The 21,505-nt window shown below is 47.5% G+C and overlaps 1 protein-coding gene across 2 annotated transcripts in view; it reads right to left on the bottom strand.

Annotated features, from left to right (window-relative positions):
- LOC119777706 (copine-9-like) overlaps nt 1-21,505 on the bottom strand; it is a 139,341-nt gene that overhangs the window by 92,338 nt on the left and 25,498 nt on the right. For both annotated transcript variants that reach the window (XM_038276703.1, XM_038276708.1), the window contains exon 2: nt 15,935-15,975. In XM_038276703.1, the coding sequence (XP_038132631.1) occupies nt 15,935-15,975 (41 nt within the window). The remainder of the gene's footprint in view (nt 1-15,934; nt 15,976-21,505) is intronic.

Genomic DNA, 21,505 nt, shown 5'->3' with positions numbered 1-21,505 from the left:
GTGGCTGGGGGGCTTCCTCGTGGCTGTCTCTCCTCCTGCCTTGGTGGGGTCTGATTTCCGGGGCTGGCCCCGCCTTGGTGCCTTCGCTTCTGGGGTCCCCTTGGGCGCCTGGGGCTTTGGGTCTCCCGGCGCTGGACTCAGTGCTCTGGGGGGTGTGCCTCTCCGGCTCTCCACAACCACTATTGAGCATTTTTTTCTATGGTTAAAACTTTACATGCACAAGTTCACCCTCACAAACAACTACAGGTGCTAGGCTTCAGGTACTTAGAGATTCACTTCCAAACAGAAACCCCACATTCATATCTTCAGGTAACACAGAGTACATGTCAGACTTAATAATATTACTTTAGTGATAGTTTCAAGGTGTTTGCTTTATTGTATATCTCGTACCATGTTTTTTGGTTGTGCTGTTCTTTTTTCTTTTTTTTTTTTTTTTTCTCCATCTCATTACAGGTGTTGAAGCAGACTGAAAATGTTTTGTCATTGTCTCCTTCCTATCTCCTCTTTCTTTCATCTTTTGTCCTGTTTTTTTCTTTTTCTTTTTCCTTCTTCTTCTTCTGTTTTTCTGCTCTACTTACATTGCAGTGTCCATATGAACTGTAAAACTCCCTGCATAATTATAATAAAGCAATTTATATACATGAAACAAGTGGAGCGGTATGGCAATTGCGATACCGCTCCACTTGTGAAAGTAAAATCTGTTGGGCTCCTTTTGGCATCAAGACAATTATTCTTATTGCCACCTTGCCAGACAGGACACTGTAAAAAAAAAAAAAAAAAAAAAAAAAAAAAAAAAAAAAAGAAGTACACAAATGGTAAATAATGTTTTGTTTTATGAAAGCTGGAAAATTAGAGCAGACAGAAATTAAAATATAGCGAGTAAAAAAATATGAACAGAATATTCAAAGTATATTTCATTAAAAAACTTTGAGAAGAATTAACTATTTGGATAATAGGTATTTTTGCTTTTGTAACAATTTATGAATTGGTTAGAATAATGTCTGTGGTCTTTGTAATATATAATAATGACAGAGTGGAATATGAATCTACGGAATAAGAGGAAAACTATGAGGTTAATTCCTCTGTTAGTGGCTGTAAACGCAGTGAGCTTAACTGAATATATATCCACCCTGTCCGCCAGTAGTCTGCTCCACCCAGGGACATGAAAGACTGAGGGGTCAGCCCCCCCGCACCCCCTCCAGCTGAGAGAAACTGTTTGAAGTTGTGGATCCATCCAGAAACAAACTGTCCGTGCATCGGAAACTGATTCACCGGCATATTAAGCATTAACAGATCAAATATAAGGAATAAGATTAGGATTTTACTTCTTTTTAAAGCCCAGCAATGAAGTCAAAAAGATATTAGAATAAATATAAAGTTGACATGATGTTAGAGCTTGGTTTTATTCAGTTTTGCTATTATTTCAAAGTCACATTGCTGTTAATAAAAAGAAACAATATATTTTAATGTAGTTTGGAGAGAAACCTGGAAACGTGTCACAGTTAAAGACGAAAAATAATAAAACAAAAAGTCAACTAATGTGTTTTACCACTGAGGACATTTTATCTTATGAGTTGATGATGATCTTCCACTATATTACTCTAGAACTTTCCATTGGATTAGTTCTCTCCCTCATCCAGGGGTGGATTCACTCAAATGTTTGGGCCGTTTTTAACTTCAGCTTTATTTATTCTTCTAACAGGAAGCTCTGCCTGCTGAGGAGTTTACTGTCATCAAACCCTGAATTGGTTGGAGATAGATGATGACATTATTTTTTCGATCAAGCCGACTTTCATTCTGATTGTTCGTTGTGTAGTGTACAGGGGTTAACGAGGGGCAATCAGCCTCTAACGACCACCTCTTAAGGTCGGGAGAAAATGCGGCCTGTGTCGTGTAGTACACGGGTTAACGAGCGATTATTAGCTTATAACGACCACCTCTCGATCAGGAATTGAAAGGTTTGAGAGAAAATCAAACATGTCAGCCCTCTTTAGGTGTGGGTGACCAAATCCTGCTGTTGAAGCTATTACAAGCTGAGTCCCATGTGGTTTTTAGACGTACATTGTGAGCAGGTAGCAGTTATGTTTGCACAAGATATTTGGTCACAAATGAAGCAAAGGATAAGTTATCTGACAGTAAAATGAACAAACAATAAAGCAAGCACCTTGTCCTGACAGCTACATCTTTTTTATTTGGGCCTTTCTTTGTCTTTCATTGTTTTTTCTTTCTTCAAATAGCTCTTTGCAAAGGTTGATTGTTCGCCATCCACTGCCTCTGAAGGTTTTCTATTCTGTGAGGCCAACAATCATTAAGTGTCTGTCAGGCTACAGTGATTAGTAATCCTTTATCATGAAGCTGCTTAATTAAAATTCTGTGCCGCTGACCCTGGAGACAGCCTTACTCAGATTAATTGTACCTTTGAAGCCACCAAAAGGTGTTCTGTGAAAGTTCATGCATGCTGGCTTTAGGTTTATGAAGTAACAGTTTAAAAGATGCAGCTTATGTTCAAACAAATAAGAGCAGAAATTAAAATAATATGAATGTTATTTAACAAATTCCAGGTACGTAAAAGACTTGAAGTTCGCAAACTTGACCATGAACACTATGAGTAGAAACACAAATATATAAATATATTGAGACTAGGTTTCTAGTTGAAAAAATGGGGTAAATTTAAAAGGTGTAAATATTTTTTGCAAAGCCCTGTATATATTCAAGGCCGTAGACACATTTAGTGCCCGATCTTCACAGACTCCAAATAAGGAACAATAAATTCCCTTTACTCAGAAGAGACTCCCTCTTGGAGTGGCTATGGCCGCCGCGTGTTGGGGGGCCGGGGCGGCGGAGCTGCTCTGGCCGCGTGTCAGGGCCTGGTGCGGGCGGCGGAGGGGGGCGGCGGACGTGGCTTTGCTGCCTTGGCTTCGTCCGGTGGGGGGGCGGCGTGGTTCGCTCCGCTCTGGCTTTGTGCTGCCCCTCGGGCTGCTGGGGGGGGGGGGGGGGGGGGGGTTGCGCCGGCTGCGGTCTGCTCTTCTTGCGGTTTTGCGCCGGGCGGCTTTTCTGCTCTCGGGCTGATTCTGTGCTTGGTGTGTTTCGTTGCGCGCTGTTGGCCTCGGTCTTGGTGGGGTGGGGCTGCGCTTTTGGCCGGGGGGGCGTTTTGGGGGGGTCCCGCGGCGCTCGCGGCCGGTTCGCGGCGGATGCGCGTGGGCCCCGGCCGGGGGCGGGGCCGCCTGAGTGTTTTTCCTGGGTGGTGCGGTCGCGGTGGCTTGGTGCCGGGGGGCGGGGCGTGTTTCGGTGCTCTGTGGGGCTGGGGCGTTTCGGTCGGCGCCGTGGGGAGGCTGGTGTTCGGTGCCCGGCCCTACTTCGGGGTGGCCGGCTGCCGGCGGGGCCCGCGGACTCGTCCCCGCGGCTCCCCGGGGCGCCGGCATGGCGGTGGCTGGGGGGCTTCTTCGTGGCTGTCTCTCCTCCTGCCTTGGTGGGGTCTGGTTTCCGGGCCTGGCCCCACCTTGGTGCCTTCGCTTCTGGGGTCCCTTTGGGCGCCTGGGGCTTTGGGTCTCCCGGCGCTGGACTCAGTGCTCTGGGGGGGGCGCCTCACCGGCTCTCCACAACCACTATTGAGCATTTTTTCTATGGATAAACTTTACATGCACAAGTTCACCCTCACTAACAACTACAGGTGCTAGGCTTCAGGTACTCAGAGATTCACTTCCACCCCACATTCATATCTTCAGGTAACACAGAGTACATGTCAGACTTAATAATATTACTTTAGCGATAGTTTCAAGGTGTTGCTTTATTGTATATCTCGTCCCATGTCTCTAGGTTGTGCTGTTCTTTTTTTTTTTTTCATCTCATTGCAGGTGTTGAAGCAGACTGAAAATGTTTTGTCATTGTCTCCTTCCTATCTCCTCTTTCTTTCCTCTTTTGTCCCTTTTTTTTCTTTTTTTTTTCCTTCTTCTTCTTCTGTTTTTCTGCTCTACTTACATTGCAGTGTCCATATGAACTGTAAAACTCCCTGCATAATTATAATAAAGCAATTTATATACATGAAACAAGTGGAGCAGTATGGCAATTGCCATACCGCTACACTTGTGAAAGTAAAATCTGTTGGGCTCCTTTTGGCATCAAGACAATTATTCTTATTGCCACCTTGCCAGACAGGACACTGTAAAAAAAAAAAAAAAAAAAAAAAAGTTTGTCAGATGTCATTACAAGAAGAGATTATTTTTTTGCTGACAGACAATTTCTGTATATGGAAGAACTGCCATTTAATGTCGAGGACATTTAATTTAGTTTAATAATTGGACAAATATTTTGCATTTCTATCTATAAACCACCTTAATCGGATGGGTCTGCAGGTAAGTAAACTTTATTCATATAGCACAATTAAACTCAATAAAAACTACAAAGAGATAAAAAATAAATAAAAAGCAACAAACACAAAAAAGTAATACATGATAAAACTAGTCAAAGAAACCGGAATAACTGAGTCTTTTAAAAAGAATAATTAGTTAGAAAGCCCAAAAATGGAGGCAATGCGATCCACAAATTCCCGGCCACTATGTAAAAAGAAGCTCCTCTAAACTGGGATCAGGGAACCATTAACAAACCATTAATGAACCATTAACGAACCCCTCATTTAACTTTCTAATTTAAATTCAGTTTATTTCTATAGCTCCAATTCACATCATGTCATCTCAGGTCACTTTCCAGTTCACCAGATCATCCAGTCAGATTGATTCAAAGTTTTCTATGTAAGGAAAACCAGCTGATTGCATCGACTCATTGACTCTTCAGCAATCCCTCACACTAAGCATGCTTGTAGCGACAGTGGAGAGGAAAAACTCCCTTTGAACAGGAAGAAACCTCCAGCAGAACCAGGCTCAGTGTGAGCGGCCATCTGCTGAGGCCCATTGGGGTTCAAGGAGACAGAAGCAGACGTAGAAAAAGAAGCATAGATACAAAAACAACTGTAAAACGTCCAGTAAACACACAGCCTGAGATCTATAGGATTGAGATCAGTGTTTTATAATACTCTCTCTCAGGCTACGTTCACACCGCAGCCTGAAGTGACCCAATTCCGATTTTTTTGCCCATATGTGACCTGTATCTGATCTTTTTATGACAGTCTGAACGACAGAGATCGGATTTTTTCAAATGCGACCCAGGCCACTTGGATATGTGGTCCTGAATCCGATACGTATCTGATCTTTTCAAATGCGACCTGTGTCTGTACGGCCAGGTCGCATTCATCCGACCTACACGTCATTGATACTTGACAAATATTACTAAACGTTACTAATCTGCGTCCTACTAAGCGGAGGCGGGAAAAACTAACAACCATGGCGGAAGATAACACAGAGAGCAGTCAATGGAGAGAAAGTGAGGTTGCTGACTTAATTCATATTTAGAAAGCTCGATTCAGACCAAACTCGAAGGGTCTTACCGGAACCGGGGGAGGGTCTTTCTTTTTGATCTTCTTAAAAAGATTTCGTTCGTAATGTGCCTGCTCCTGTTGGAGAAGAACTTAAAGAACGCAATATACGCTGCGGTATTACGAGTCATGTTTACTTCCGCAAACACTGAGGACGCTTGCTACGTGTGACGTCATCGCGTCCTCGAGTGCGCATGCGGGACACTTCGGTTGGACGCATTCAGTTCACACAGTAGATCACATACAAGTCGCATATACTTGGAAGTGTGAACGGACACGCAAAAAAATCCGATTTCACAAAAAAATCGGAATTGAGCATTAAGGCCTGCAGTGTGAACGTAGCCTCAGATCCTTGAGCCTGATTGTAACTAGCTTGGTGGTATGCTTAAACTTGCCACATACATAAATTTGTTCATAAGTTGGCAAGAACAAGAACATTTTTTTTTTTTTTGCCTGAAAGCTTTCAAATTTCAAGTATTCCTAAAAAAAAAAAAAGCTCAGCGGCTGAAGTTTACCCTTCTGTAAAACACGTAGCTGAACACGGATTGAGAGTGAGCAGGCCAGGGAGCACAGAGGCTGAGCCTAGCAGAGAACTGAACATGGAGGTCAGACAGAAATAAGAGCTGCTTTTGTGCTCATTCAAATGTTTGCCATCACTGCGGGGATGGGGGGCCAGTGCTACTCAGAGGGTTGGGTTGTCCCAGTAGGATCAATTGAAAAGGAAACTGTGATAGAAGTGGCTGCATGTTTGACCACTTTAACCACCAGAGTTCCACTGCAAATGTACAGAGTTATGTTTGACAGATATATAAAGCCTATCTGCCTAATATTTAGTGTTAGCTTGATATGAAGCCTAGCATACACTGTACCATTTTTTGCTCTTTTATGGCCAATTATCCAGTCGTGCGATAATCTTTCAGCCTGATGGTGTATGGTGTAGTGTACAGGGCGTAATGAGGGGCGATCAGCCTCTCACAACCACCTCCCAAACAGGAATCGTAAGGCGGGACGAAATCAAACATGTTTGAAACTCAGTCGGCATCATTAGGTCGCATCAGAGCGTCGGGTCGCACATCGTTAGCTGTGAACTACTATACCCTGTGGTTTTGTCATACAGTTTAAGCTGTAGCTGAGTGCAGCGATTGAAAATATCGTACAGTGTATGCCCGGCTTCACTGAAGCAGAGAGCAATATTAACAACTACTGATATGAGAACAACTGATCAGTGAGTTGAAACGACTTGAACCTAGAGATTAAAATATTCCATAACAGGGGTGGACTTAAGGGGTGGCCGGACTCAGCCATTCATTGACCACCTCCCCTTCCAAATGATGGACGTAATTCACTACCTCCTGAACAAGCAGTTCCACTCCAGACCAGAGGTAGGCAGCAGCGATACCGGCAAGATGAATAACTACTGTACTGACCCGGATATAGCACAACCCTGATTATAAGACGACCTCCTCTTTCAAGGGCCAGTTTTTAGAAATAAAACAAAAAGACAAAAAAAAAAGACTGATATACCAAATTTATTTTGGTTGAAGAAACAGTTTTGTATTAAAGTACTATGAATTTCATTGGTATTAATATTGCATTATAAGATTTGTGCAACTTACAATGAAAAGTGAAAAAACACAGAAATGACACATTTAACTGAAATCTTAAAACACTAAAATCGGAACCTCTGAAATCTGCATACCTGCCTCGCTTCCCTGCTTCCTAGCTGCCACGCTGCCTGGATTCCTAGCTGCCTAGCTTCCCTGCTTCCTAGCTGCCTAGCTTCCCTGCTTCCTAGCTGCCACGCTGCCTGGATTCCTAGCTGCCTAGCTTCCCTGCTTCCTAGCTGCCACGCTGCCTGGATTCCTAGCTGCCTAGCTTCCCTGCTTCCTAGCTGCCACACTGCCTGGATTCCAAGCTGCCTCGCTTCCCTGCTTCCTAGCTGCCACGCTGCCTGGATTCCTAGCTGCCTAGCTTCCCTGCTTCCTAGCTGCCACACTGCCTGGATTCCAAGCTGCCTCGCTTCCCTGCTTCCTAGCTGCCATGCTGCCTGGATTCCTAGCTGCCTCGCTTCCCTGCTTCCTAGCTGCCACGCTGCCTGGATTCCTAGCTGCCTAGCTTCCCTGCTTCCTAGCTGCCACGCTGCCTGGATTCCTAGCTGCCTCGCTTCCCTGCTTCCTAGCTGCCTAGCTTCCCTGCTTCCTAGCTGCCATGCTGCCTGGATTCCTAGCTGCCTAGCTTCCCTGCTTCCTAGCTGCCACACTGCCTGGATTCCAAGCTGCCTCGCTTCCCTGCTTCCTAGCTGCCACGCTGCCTGGATTCCTAGCTGCCTAGCTTCCCTGCTTCCTAGCTGCCACACTGCCTGGATTCCAAGCTGCCTCGCTTCCCTGCTTCCTAGCTGCCACACTGCCTGGATTCCAAGCTGCCTCGCTTCCCTGCTTCCTAGCTGCCACGCTGCCTGGATTCCTAGCTGCCTAGCTTCCCTGCTTCCTAGCTGCCACGCTGCCTGGATTCCTAGCTGCCTAGCTTCCCTGCTTCCTAGCTGCCACACTGCCTGGATTCCAAGCTGCCTCGCTTCCCTGCTTCCTAGCTGCCACGCTGCCTGGATTCCTAGCTGCCTAGCTTCCCTGCTTCCTAGCTGCCACACTGCCTGGATTCCAAGCTGCCTCGCTTCCCTGCTTCCTAGCTGCCATGCTGCCTGGATTCCTAGCTGCATCGCTTCCCTGCTTCCTAGCTGCCACGCTGCCTGGATTCCTAGCTGCCTAGCTTCCCTGCTTCCTAGCTGCCACGCTGCCTGGATTCCTAGCTGCCTCGCTTCCCTGCTTCCTAGCTGCCTAGCTTCCCTGCTTCCTAGCTGCCATGCTGCCTGGATTCCTAGCTGCCTAGCTTCCCTGCTTCCTAGCTGCCACGCTGCCTGGATTCCAAGCTGCCTCGCTTCCCTGCTTCCTAGCTGCCACGCTGCCTGGATTCCTAGCTGCCTAGCTTCCCTGCTTCCTAGCTGCCACACTGCCTGGATTCCAAGCTGCCTCGCTTCCCTGCTTCCTAGCTGCCACACTGCCTGGATTCCAAGCTGCCTCGCTTCCCTGCTTCCTAGCTGCCACGCTGCCTGGATTCCTAGCTGCCTCGCTTCCCTGCTTCCTAGCTGCCACGCTGCCTGGATTCCTAGCTGCCTCGCTTCCCTGCTTCCTAGCTGCCACACTGCCTGGATTCCAAGCTGCCTCGCTTCCCTGCTTCCTAGCTGCCACGCTGCCTGGATTCCTAGCTGCCTCGCTTCCCTGCTTCCTAGCTGCCACACTGCCTGGATTCCTAGCTGCCTCGCTTCCCTGCTTCCTAGCTGCCACGCTGCCTGGATTCCTAGCTGCCTCGCTTCCCTGCTTCCTAGCTGCCACGCTGCCTGGATTCCTAGCTGCCTAGCTTCCCTGCTTCCTAGCTGCCACGCTGCCTGGATTCCTAGCTGCCTAGCTTCCCTGCTTCCTAGCTGCCACGCTGCCTGGATTCCTAGCTGCCTCGCTTCCCTGCTTCCTAGCTGCCTAGCTTCCCTGCTTCCTAGCTGCCATGCTGCCTGGATTCCTAGCTGCCTAGCTTCCCTGCTTCCTAGCTGCCACACTGCCTGGATTCCAAGCTGCCTCGCTTCCCTGATTCCTAGCTGCCTAGCTTCCCTGCTTCCTAGCTGCCACACTGCCTGGATTCCAAGCTGCCTCGCTTCCCTGCTTCCTAGCTGCCATGCTGCCTGGATTCCTAGCTGCCTCGCTTCCCTGCTTCCTAGCTGCCACGCTGCCTGGATTCCTAGCTGCCTAGCTTCCCTGCTTCCTAGCTGCCACACTGCCTGGATTCCAAGCTGCCTAGCTTCCCTGCTTCCTAGCTGCCACACTGCCTGGATTCCAAGCTGCCTCGCTTCCCTGCTTCCTAGCTGCCATGCTGCCTGGATTCCTAGCTGCCTCGCTTCCCTGCTTCCTAGCTGCCACGCTGCCTGGATTCCTAGCTGCCTAGCTTCCCTGCTTCCTAGCTGCCACGCTGCCTGGATTCCTAGCTGCCTCGCTTCCCTGCTTCCTAGCTGCCTAGCTTCCCTGCTTCCTAGCTGCCATGCTGCCTGGATTCCTAGCTGCCTAGCTTCCCTGCTTCCTAGCTGCCACACTGCCTGGATTCCAAGCTGCCTCGCTTCCCTGCTTCCTAGCTGCCACGCTGCCTGGATTCCTAGCTGCCTCGCTTCCCTGCTTCCTAGCTGCAACACTGCCTGGATTCCTAGCTGCCTAGCTTCCCTGCTTCCTAGCTGCCACGCTGCCTGGATTCCTAGCTGCCTAGCTTCCCTGCTTCCTAGCTGCCACACTGCCTGGATTCCTAGCTGCCTCGCTTCCCTGCTTCCTAGCTGCCACGCTGCCTGGATTCCTAGCTGCCTAGCTTCCCTGCTTCCTAGCTGCCACGCTGCCTGGATTCCTAGCTGCCTCGCTTCCCTGCTTCCTAGCTGCCTAGCTTCCCTGCTTCCTAGCTGCCATGCTGCCTGGATTCCTAGCTGCCTAGCTTCCCTGCTTCCTAGCTGCCACACTGCCTGGATTCCAAGCTGCCTCGCTTCCCTGATTCCTAGCTGCCTAGCTTCCCTGCTTCCTAGCTGCCACACTGCCTGGATTCCAAGCTGCCTCGCTTCCCTGCTTCCTAGCTGCCATGCTGCCTGGATTCCTAGCTGCCTCGCTTCCCTGCTTCCTAGCTGCCACGCTGCCTGGATTCCTAGCTGCCTAGCTTCCCTGCTTCCTAGCTGCCACACTGCCTGGATTCCAAGCTGCCTCGCTTCCCTGCTTCCTAGCTGCCACGCTGCCTGGATTCCTAGCTGCCTAGCTTCCCTGCTTCCTAGCTGCCACACTGCCTGGATTCCAAGCTGCCTCGCTTCCCTGCTTCCTAGCTGCCATGCTGCCTGGATTCCTAGCTGCCTCGCTTCCCTGCTTCCTAGCTGCCACGCTGCCTGGATTCCTAGCTGCCTAGCTTCCCTGCTTCCTAGCTGCCACGCTGCCTGGATTCCTAGCTGCCTCGCTTCCCTGCTTCCTAGCTGCCTAGCTTCCCTGCTTCCTAGCTGCCATGCTGCCTGGATTCCTAGCTGCCTAGCTTCCCTGCTTCCTAGCTGCCACACTGCCTGGATTCCAAGCTGCCTCGCTTCCCTGCTGCCACGCTGCCTGGATTCCTAGCTGCCTAGCTTCCCTGCTTCCTAGCTGCCACACTGCCTGGATTCCTAGCTGCCTAGCTTCCCTGCTTCCTAGCTGCCACGCTGCCTGGATTCCTAGCTGCCTAGCTTCCCTGCTTCCTAGCTGCCACACTGCCTGGATTCCTAGCTGCCTAGCTTCCCTGCTTCCTAGCTGCCATGCTGCCTAGATTCCTAGCTGCCTCGCTTCCCTGCTTCCTAGCTGCCACGCTGCCTGGATTCCTAGCTGCCTAGCTTCCCTGCTTCCTAGCTGCCACACTGCCTGGATTCCAAGCTGCCTCGCTTCCCTGCTTCCTAGCTGCCATGCTGCCTAGATTCCTAGCTGCCTCGCTTCCCTGCTTCCTAGCTGCCACGCTGCCTGGATTCCTAGCTGCCTCGCTTCCCTGCTTCCTAGCTGCCACACTGCCTGGATTCCAAGCTGCCTCGCTTCCCTGCTTCCTAGCTGCCACGCTGCCTGGATTCCTAGCTGCCTCGCTTCCCTGCTTCCTAGCTGCCACACTGCCTGGATTCCTAGCTGCCTCGCTTCCCTGCTTCCTAGCTGCCACGCTGCCTGGATTCCTAGCTGCCTCGCTTCCCTGCTTCCTAGCTGCCACGCTGCCTGGATTCCTAGCTGCCTAGCTTCCCTGCTTCCTAGCTGCCACGCTGCCTGGATTCCTAGCTGCCTCGCTTCCCTGCTTCCTAGCTGCCTAGCTTCCCTGCTTCCTAGCTGCCATGCTGCCTGGATTCCTAGCTGCCTAGCTTCCCTGCTTCCTAGCTGCCACACTGCCTGGATTCCAAGCTGCCTCGCTTCCCTGATTCCTAGCTGCCTAGCTTCCCTGCTTCCTAGCTGCCACACTGCCTGGATTCCAAGCTGCCTCGCTTCCCTGCTTCCTAGCTGCCATGCTGCCTGGATTCCTAGCTGCCTCGCTTCCCTGCTTCCTAGCTGCCACGCTGCCTGGATTCCTAGCTGCCTAGCTTCCCTGCTTCCTAGCTGCCACACTGCCTGGATTCCAAGCTGCCTCACTTCCCTGCTTCCTAGCTGCCACGCTGCCTGGATTCCTAGCTGCCTAGCTTCCCTGCTTCCTAGCTGCCACACTGCCTGGATTCCAAGCTGCCTCGCTTCCCTGCTTCCTAGCTGCCATGCTGCCTGGATTCCTAGCTGCCTCGCTTCCCTGCTTCCTAGCTGCCACGCTGCCTGGATTCCTAGCTGCCTAGCTTCCCTGCTTCCTAGCTGCCACGCTGCCTGGATTCCTAGCTGCCTCGCTTCCCTGCTTCCTAGCTGCCTAGCTTCCCTGCTTCCTAGCTGCCATGCTGCCTGGATTCCTAGCTGCCTAGCTTCCCTGCTTCCTAGCTGCCACACTGCCTGGATTCCAAGCTGCCTCGCTTCCCTGCTTCCTAGCTGCCACGCTGCCTGGATTCCTAGCTGCCTCGCTTCCCTGCTTCCTAGCTGCAACACTGCCTGGATTCCTAGCTGCCTAGCTTCCCTGCTTCCTAGCTGCCACGCTGCCTGGATTCCTAGCTGCCTAGCTTCCCTGCTTCCTAGCTGCCACACTGCCTGGATTCCTAGCTGCCTCGCTTCCCTGCTTCCTAGCTGCCACGCTGCCTGGATTCCTAGCTGCCTAGCTTCCCTGCTTCCTAGCTGCCACGCTGCCTGGATTCCTAGCTGCCTCGCTTCCCTGCTTCCTAGCTGCCTAGCTTCCCTGCTTCCTAGCTGCCATGCTGCCTGGATTCCTAGCTGCCTAGCTTCCCTGCTTCCTAGCTGCCACACTGCCTGGATTCCAAGCTGCCTCGCTTCCCTGATTCCTAGCTGCCTAGCTTCCCTGCTTCCTAGCTGCCACACTGCCTGGATTCCAAGCTGCCTCGCTTCCCTGCTTCCTAGCTGCCATGCTGCCTGGATTCCTAGCTGCCTCGCTTCCCTGCTTCCTAGCTGCCACGCTGCCTGGATTCCTAGCTGCCTAGCTTCCCTGCTTCCTAGCTGCCACACTGCCTGGATTCCAAGCTGCCTCGCTTCCCTGCTTCCTAGCTGCCACGCTGCCTGGATTCCTAGCTGCCTAGCTTCCCTGCTTCCTAGCTGCCACACTGCCTGGATTCCAAGCTGCCTCGCTTCCCTGCTTCCTAGCTGCCATGCTGCCTGGATTCCTAGCTGCCTCGCTTCCCTGCTTCCTAGCTGCCACGCTGCCTGGATTCCTAGCTGCCTAGCTTCCCTGCTTCCTAGCTGCCACGCTGCCTGGATTCCTAGCTGCCTCGCTTCCCTGCTTCCTAGCTGCCTTGCTTCCCTGCTTCCTAGCTGCCATGCTGCCTGGATTCCTAGCTGCCTAGCTTCCCTGCTTCCTAGCTGCCACACTGCCTGGATTCCAAGCTGCCTCGCTTCCCTGCTGCCACGCTGCCTGGATTCCTAGCTGCCTAGCTTCCCTGCTTCCTAGCTGCCACACTGCCTGGATTCCTAGCTGCCTAGCTTCCCTGCTTCCTAGCTGCCACGCTGCCTGGATTCCTAGCTGCCTAGCTTCCCTGCTTCCTAGCTGCCACACTGCCTGGATTCCTAGCTGCCTAGCTTCCCTGCTTCCTAGCTGCCATGCTGCCTAGATTCCTAGCTGCCTCGCTTCCCTGCTTCCTAGCTGCCACGCTGCCTGGATTCCTAGCTGCCTAGCTTCCCTGCTTCCTAGCTGCCTAGCTTCCCTGCTTCCTAGCTGCCATGCTGCCTGGATTCCTAGCTGCCTAGCTTCCCTGCTTCCTAGCTGCCACACTGCCTGGATTCCAAGCTGCCTCGCTTCCCTGCTTCCTAGCTGCCACGCTGCCTGGATTCCTAGCTGCCTAGCTTCCCTGCTTCCTAGCTGCCACACTGCCTGGATTCCAAGCTGCCTCGCTTCCCTGCTTCCTAGCTGCCACGCTGCCTGGATTCCTAGCTGCCTAGCTTCCCTGCTTCCTAGCTGCCACGCTGCCTGGATTCCTAGCTGCCTAGCTTCCCTGCTTCCTAGCTGCCACACTGCCTGGATTCCAAGCTGCCTCGCTTCCCTGCTTCCTAGCTGCCACACTGCCTGGATTCCAAGCTGCCTCGCTTCCCTGCTTCCTAGCTGCCACGCTGCCTGGATTCCTAGCTGCCTAGCTTCCCTGCTTCCTAGCTGCCACACTGCCTGGATTCCAAGCTGCCTCGCTTCCCTGCTTCCTAGCTGCCATGCTGCCTGGATTCTTAGCTGCCTCGCTTCCCTGCTTCCTAGCTGCCATGCTGCCTGGATTCTTAGCTGCCTCGCTTCCCTGCTTCCTAGCTGCCACGCTGCCTGGATTCCTAGCTGCCTCGCTTCCCTGCTTCCTAGCTGCCACGCTGCCTGGATTCCTAGCTGCCTAGCTTCCCTGCGTCCTAGCTGCCACGCTGCCTGGATTCCTAGCTGCCTCGCTTCCCTGCTTCCTAGCTGCCACGCTGCCTGGATTCCTAGCTGCCTAGCTTCCCTGCGTCCTAGCTGCCACACTGCCTGGATTCTTAGCTGCCTCGCTTCCCTGCTTCCTAGCTGCCATGCTGCCTGGATTCTTAGCTGCCTCGCTTCCCTGCTTCCTAGCTGCCATGCTGCCTGGATTCTTAGCTGCCTCGCTTCCCTGCTTCCTAGCTGCCACGCTGCCTGGATTCCTAGCTGCCTCGCTTCCCTGCTTCCTAGCTGCCACGCTGCCTGGATTCCTAGCTGCCTAGCTTCCCTGCGTCCTAGCTGCCACGCTGCCTGGATTCCTAGCTGCCTCGCTTCCCTGCTTCCTAGCTGCCATGCTGCCTGGATTCCTAGCTGCCTCGTTGTCACTCCTACTCTCACCCTGCAGCTCTGCTATATTCGTGACAAGCTTTTCTTTTACCGTTCGCATTTTTTCCGTTCTTTTTGAATCTTGTGACATTGCACTCTGTAACGCCATTTTTCTTAAGTGCCTGACAGTTGTTTGATGCCTCCGGTATGTTGACTTAGACTTAGACAGCTTTTATTGTCATGTTGTTTTGTACAGCTTTTCAGACAGTAAATGAACAGCAGCTTAGCAGTAAAATATAAGTTTCCATTTCAAGTGCAGCAGTGATCAAATGTAAACAGCGTGGCAGAAAAACATGGTGCAAAAAGACATTGATGTTGAAGTTCAGAGTAGTGAAAAAAGAAAAACGTGGAGCAAAAATGCAGTAGAAAAATATTTTTGAGTTGATTTCTACTTGGTTTGGTGTTATCAGTGTGATGTAGAGTCTCGATTAGTGACTTGATTTTGAGTTTTTTTCAACAGTTCAGCAGTCTGATGGAGGTGGAGAAGAAGCTGTCACAGAACCTGGTGGAGCTACCCTTTTTAACCTGGGGGGCGCGGTCGTGTGTCATCAGACTGAACAGCAGGGGGCTCAGGACGCAGCCTTGAGCCTTGGGTTCGTGTAGCCACCCTAGAAAACTGTCAGCCTGCGTGATTGGTTAGACCCTGATAATATGACGACCCAAAATGTTCACATCATTTTAATGGAAAAAACCTGTCTTATATTCAGGCAAATAAAATTGTTACACATTTTAAGTTTTAGAATATTAACCCTAAACTCACAACAAAAAAACAGTAGTTAATGACCAATAGATAACTGCTATTTTCAAAAGGGACAGATGTGTGTCTCTGCAGCGATCAAAGAGTTTTCTTCACGTTTAAAGATAAAGACCAACTTCTTCACACATTTAGTGTGGATAGTATGCAAGACCACTAATAATTTACTTATACAGCTTAGATATATTTTATATTTTTGAATCGTTAGCAAGGACTTCAAGAAAATCTGTTCTATCTTCAGTGATCAATCTAGGAAATATCCCTATTGATACCGGGCAATCAGTCCATTAGAACCAGAATAAACACATTAAACACAGTATTGGTTGAAATACAAATATTTCTAAAACAAATTAGGTGTAAAAGCAAAAAGAAAAAGAATCTGCAGCAAAAAACAATGTATTTAATTTAGTAAGTTTCTATGTGATAATTTTATACCTTTAAACAGATAAAAATGTGTCAGTGTTTTATTTTTTATTGTTTTGTCTCTGTAGTCTGATCTCAAAGTGCCCTAGTAGTTGATCGGCGATCCCAAAAGGGATCATGCCCACAACTTTGGGACTCAATGGTGTACAGCAGGGTTCACTAATAAAAAATCAGTGCAGTCCGAATAAAGAAAATCATCAACCAGTAAAGGTCCGGAGACATTTTTAATTATAATCCATTACTTTAAACAGAATTTAACACTGAAATAAAGTGAGGTCTTTATGCTTCCATGCTGAGGGTTGAATATACTTTCTTACTTTCATTTTTGGTTAAAACACTTGTTTTTTGGCTTGGAACATTGAGAATAACAGGTGAAAGGTTACCTGGATCTGATTTGGAAAAGGTGTCCATGTCCAACAGGTTTCTGCAAAAAACAAAAAGGGCAAGCAAGATTAAGAGTTTGAGCAGGTTTTATGTTCATAAAAATCATTTATGAACAGTTTTTGTCATCTTCAGCTGTGCATGTTCACAATTTGATTCATTGAAAATCACTTTGTGTAAATAAAAATGTTGTTGCAAATATTTTCAGAAATCATTCTTTGTTAAAACCTTCTAGAATTTATTTTTGCTTAGTTTTAAAGTCTTAGTATGAAGGGAGGGAACCAGTTTCATTTTGTCGAAATCGGGAGAAAACAAGGTTGATGGTCCCCTCCAGTGGCGTCAGGCCAGTAGAGGGGGATAGGGTGCCGCCCCACTCACCCAAAGACCTTGATTAAGACTTTAAAAAAACAAATAAAAATAAAATTTTAAAACCAACATATTTTGAAAATCTATTAATTTATTTTTAGATGTGAAAGATAAATACTTAATCTTTAATGACGAGTAAGACGGTTTTCGTTCATTGTCAGTTTGGTGACGTATTTCACAATAATTTTGCTAACTCTGAAAGTTCAACTGGATCAAAGCAGTCTAAACCCGGTTCAGATTCCATGACTACCTCAGATACAATCCCGGATAGAGGAGTGCTTATGATTTTATTTTTAATAAGATCAATCTTATTTATAAAGAATCCCATAAAATCATTGCTGCTAAGAGCAGGTGGAATGGACGGTTCAACAGAGCTATGGCTCTGGGTGAGTTTGGCAACTGTATTAAAAAGAAATCTAGGATTATTCTTATTCTCCTCTATTAATGAGGAGAAGTATGCTGCTCTTGCTTTACAAAGGGTCCTCTTATACAGCAGTAAACTATTTTCCAGACTAGGAAGGACTCCCGCAGGCCTGTGTTGCGATATTTTCCCTCCAGTTTCCAAGCATTTTGCTTCAAAGTGTGCAGCTCTGCATTAAACCAAGGAGCTAGCTTTCTATTTTTATCTTTTTTAATTTTCAAAGGAGCTGCGTTGTCTAAGGCAGTACACAGAGAACTAGCAACCCCATCAACAAAATCATCAACCTGTGAAGGGGAATAAGCTAAGCTTTTGCACTCTGCAGCACTGCTCAGCGACACAGAGGAGAGAGAAAGTGAAGCAGATTCTTTAAAATGTATAACTGCACTATCTGATAAAGATCTACTAAAATTGAACCTTCTTTTGGGGGAGGAGAACTCTGTTAAAGTAATCCTGAAGGTTATTAGAAAGTGGTCAGAGAGGACAGGGTTGTGAGGAAATACTGTTATTTCTTCACATTCTACAGGTGCTGGTCATAAAATTAGAATATCATGAAAAAGTAGATTGATTTCAGTAATTCCATTTAAAAAGTGAAACTTGTATATTATATTCATACATTACATACAAACTCATATATTTCAGATGTTTATTTTGTTTAATTTTGATGATTACAAATGACAACAAATGAAAATCTCAAATTCATCATATCAGAAAATTAGAATATTACTGAAGACCAATAAAAACAAAGGATTTAGAGAAATGTTGGCCAACTGAAAAGTATGAACATGAAAAGTATGAGCATGTACAGCACTCAGTATTTAGTTGGGCCTCCTTTGGCCTGTATTACTGCAGCAATGCGGCGTGGCATGGAGTCGATCAGTCTGTGGCACTGCTCAGGTGTTATGATAGCCCAGGTTGCTCTAATAGTGGCTTTTAGCTCTTCTGAATTGTTGGGTCTGGTGTATTGCATCTTCTTCTTCACAATACCCCATAGATTTTCTATGGGGTTAAGGTCAGGAGAGTTTGCTGGCCAATTAAGAACAGGGATACCATGGTCCTTCAACCAGGTACTGGTAGCTTTGGCACTGTGTGCAGGTGCCAAGTCCTGTTGGAAAATGAAATCTGCATCTCCAAAAAGTTGGTCAGCTGCAGGAAGCATGAAGTGCTCTAAAACTTCCTGGTATGTGGCTGCGTTGACCCTGGACCTCAGAAAACACAATGGACCAACACCAGCAGATGACATGGCACCCCAAACCATCACTGACTGTGGAAACTTTACACTGGACTTCAAGCAACGTGGATGAAGTGCCTCTCTTCTTTTCCTCCAGACTCTGGGACCTTGATTTCCAAAGGAAATGCAAAATTTACTTTCATCAGAGAACATGACTTTGGACCACTCACCAGCAGTCCAGTCCTGTTTCTCTTTAGCCCAGGCAAGACGCTTCTGACGCTGTCTGTGGTTCAAGAGTGGCTTGACACAAGGAATGCGACAGCAGAAACCCATGTCTTTCATACGTCTGTGTGTGGTGGTTCTTGAAGCACTCACTCCAGCTGCAGTCCACTCTTTGTGAATCTCCCCCACATTTTTGAAGGGGTTTTGTTTCACAATCCTCTCCAGGGTGCGGTTATCTCTCTTGCTTGTACACTTTTTTCGACCACATCTTTTCCTTCCCTTCGCCTCTCTATTAATGTGCTTGGACACTGAGCTCTGTGAACAGCCAGCCTCTTTAGCGATGACCTTTTGTGTCTTGCCCTCCTTGTGCAAGGTGTCGATGGTCGTCTTTTGGACAACTGTCAAGTCAGCAGTCTTCCCCATGATTGTGTAGCCTATAGAACTAGACTGAAAGACCATTTAAAGGCTTTTGCAGGTGGTTTGAGTTAATTAGCTGATTAGAGTGTGGCACCAGGGGCCATCAATTTTGAACCTTTTCACAATATTCTAATTTTCTGATATGATGAATTTGAGATTTTCATTTGTTGTCATTTGTAATCATCAAAATTAAACAAAATAAACATCTGAAATATATGAGTTTGTATGTAATGTATGAATATAATATACAAGTTTCACTTTTTAAATGGAATTACTGAAATCAATCTACTTTTTCATGATATTCTAATTTTATGACCAGCACCTGTATGCCGTATGTCAGCACAAGATCCAAAGTATGAAGATGAGAATGTGTGGGACTATTCACATTTTGAACAAAGCCAATAGTGTCTAAGATAGCATTAAAGGCTGCTCTTAAGGCAGACTGGGGTTCAATTCTGAACCCCAGTTGGCCTTTCTTCACAATGATAGGAAGAGCCGACATCGAAGGATCAAAAAATACTGACAGGGTCATCATCCATGCTCACAGTGAAGGTGATAGCTTAAAGGAATAGTACACCCAAAACATGATTAGCCTTCATTTTCTACTCACCCCCACGCTGAACAACACTCTGGAGTACTTTTTTGATATCTCAAATGCATCTGGAGATCTGGGAGGCTTCTTGCTGTCTGCTGACATTCAAATAATGGAGGTCTATGGCGCCCGAGGCAGAAAGGTCCATAAAAGTCCACAAAAAACGTGTCAATATTCCTCCATACTGCTCGTCCAATGTATTCCAAGTGTCCTGAGTGGGTAGCATCCAGAATTTACTCGAAACGAAGTCATTTAGAATTTTTTTAGAGCATAAACAGTAGTGTATAGGATTTCCTGAAAGCGCGCACCTGCGCGATCACGACGCTACGGAAGCCGGCAGACCAAACCAGATGAAAGTGCGCATTCAGCGTCTGCTCTGCCGATAATGCAAGCGTAGAAGAAGAAATGTGCTGTTTACCTGTGCAAAGAAAGAAACAACGAAAGAAAAATGTCTGAGGACTTCAGTGTTGAGGAAGAGCATGAGTTCTTTGCCGAGCTGAATGCGCTGGTTTGGTCTGCCGGCTTCCGTAGCGTCGTGATCGCGCACGTGCGCGCTTTCAGGAAATCCTATACACTACTGTTTATGCTCTAAAAACATTCTAAATGACTTCGTTTCGAGTAAATTCTGGACGCTACCCACTCAGGACACTTGGAATACATTGGACGAGCAGTATGGAGGAATATTGACACGTTTTTTGTGGACTTTTATGGACCTTTCTGCCTCGGGCACCATAGACCTCCATTATTTGAATGTCAGCAGACAGCAAGAAGCCTCCCAGATCTCCAGATGCATTTGAGATATCAAAAAAGTACTCCAGAGTGTTGTTCAGCAGGGGGGTGAGTAGAAAATGAAGGCTAATCATGTTTTGGGTGTACTATTCCTTTAAGAGCAGCCTTTAATGCTATCTTAGACACTATTGGCTTTGTTCAAAATGTGAATAGTCCCACACATTCTCATCTTCATACTTTGGATCTTGTGCTGACATACGGCATAGAATGTGAAGAAATAACAGTATTTCCTCACAACCCTGTCCTCTCTGACCACTTTCTAATAACCTTCAGGATTACTTTAACAGAGTTCTCCTCCCCCAAAAGAAGGTTCTACTTTAGCAGATCATTATCAGATAGTGCAGTTATACATTTTAAAGAATTTGTTTCACTTTCTCTCTCCTCTGTGTTGCTGAGCAGTGCTGCAGAGTGCAAAAGCATAGTTTATTCCCTTTCAAAGGTTGATGATTTTGTTGATGGGGTTGCTAGTTCTCTGGGTATTGCCTTAGACAACGCAGCTCCTTTGAAAATGAAAACCGTTATAAATAGAAAGCTTGCTCCTTGGTTTAATGCTGAGCTGCGTACTGTGAAGCAAAATGCTAGGAAACTGGAGAGAAAATATCGTTACACAGGCCTAGGGGAGTCCTTCCTAGTCTGGAAAAATAGTTTACTGCTGTATAAGAGGACCCTTTGTAAAGCAAGAGCAGCATACTTCTCCTCAATAGAGGAGAATAAGAATAGTCCTAGCTATTTCTTTTATACAGTTGCCAAACTCACCCAGAGCCATAGCTCTGTTGAACCGTCCATTCCACCTGCTCTTAGCAGTAATGGTTTGGAATTAAAGGAACAGCACTAGACTGGTTTAAATCTTATTTATCTGAACGATTTCAGTTTGTTCACATTAATGATAGATCTTCCTCATGCTCAAAGGTTACCTGTGGAGTACCACAGGGATCAGTGTTATGACCAATTCTCTTTACTTTATACATGCTCCCAATCAGTAGAATTATTAGACAGCATGGGATTAATTTCCACTGTTATGCTGATGATACCCAGCTATATCTGTCTATAATCCAGATGAAGCTAACCCATTACATAGATTACAGGCATGTCTGAAGACATAAAAACCTGGATGACTCTTAACTTTCTGCTTCTGAATGCAGACAAAACAGAAGTTATAGTCTTTGGACCAGAGTCTCTGAAAAAGAAAAAGATGGGATTTGATCATTATCATATCATCCCATATCAAAGAGGTTTCTAAAATTTCTTTCTTTCATCTGTGGAATATTGCAAAAATGAGCAATCTCCTGTCCAGGGGTGATGTTGAGAAACTAGTCCATGCATTTGTTACTTCAAGGCTGGACTATTGTAATTCTTTACTATCAGGAAGTCCACAAACTGTAGTTAAAAGCCTTCAGCTGATCCAAAATGCTGCAGCCAGAGTTCTGATGAAAATGAAAAAGAGAGATCATATCTCTCCTATCCTGGCTTCTCTTCATTGGCTTCCTGTTAAATCCAGAATAGATTTTAAAATCCTCCTTCTCACATATAAAGCCTTAAATGGCCAAGCTCCATCTTAGGCCCTTGTCCCACCTTGCTGATTTATCCAGCGTATACCT

The sequence above is a fragment of the Cyprinodon tularosa genome, unplaced genomic scaffold (assembly GCF_016077235.1).
Source record: "Cyprinodon tularosa strain WSP-4 unplaced genomic scaffold, ASM1607723v1 ctg1006, whole genome shotgun sequence".
In the NCBI taxonomy this organism is placed as follows: Eukaryota; Metazoa; Chordata; class Actinopteri; order Cyprinodontiformes; family Cyprinodontidae; genus Cyprinodon; species Cyprinodon tularosa.
Note: the sequence above shows the minus strand (reverse complement) of the source record. Positions and strands in the feature narration are given on the sequence as shown.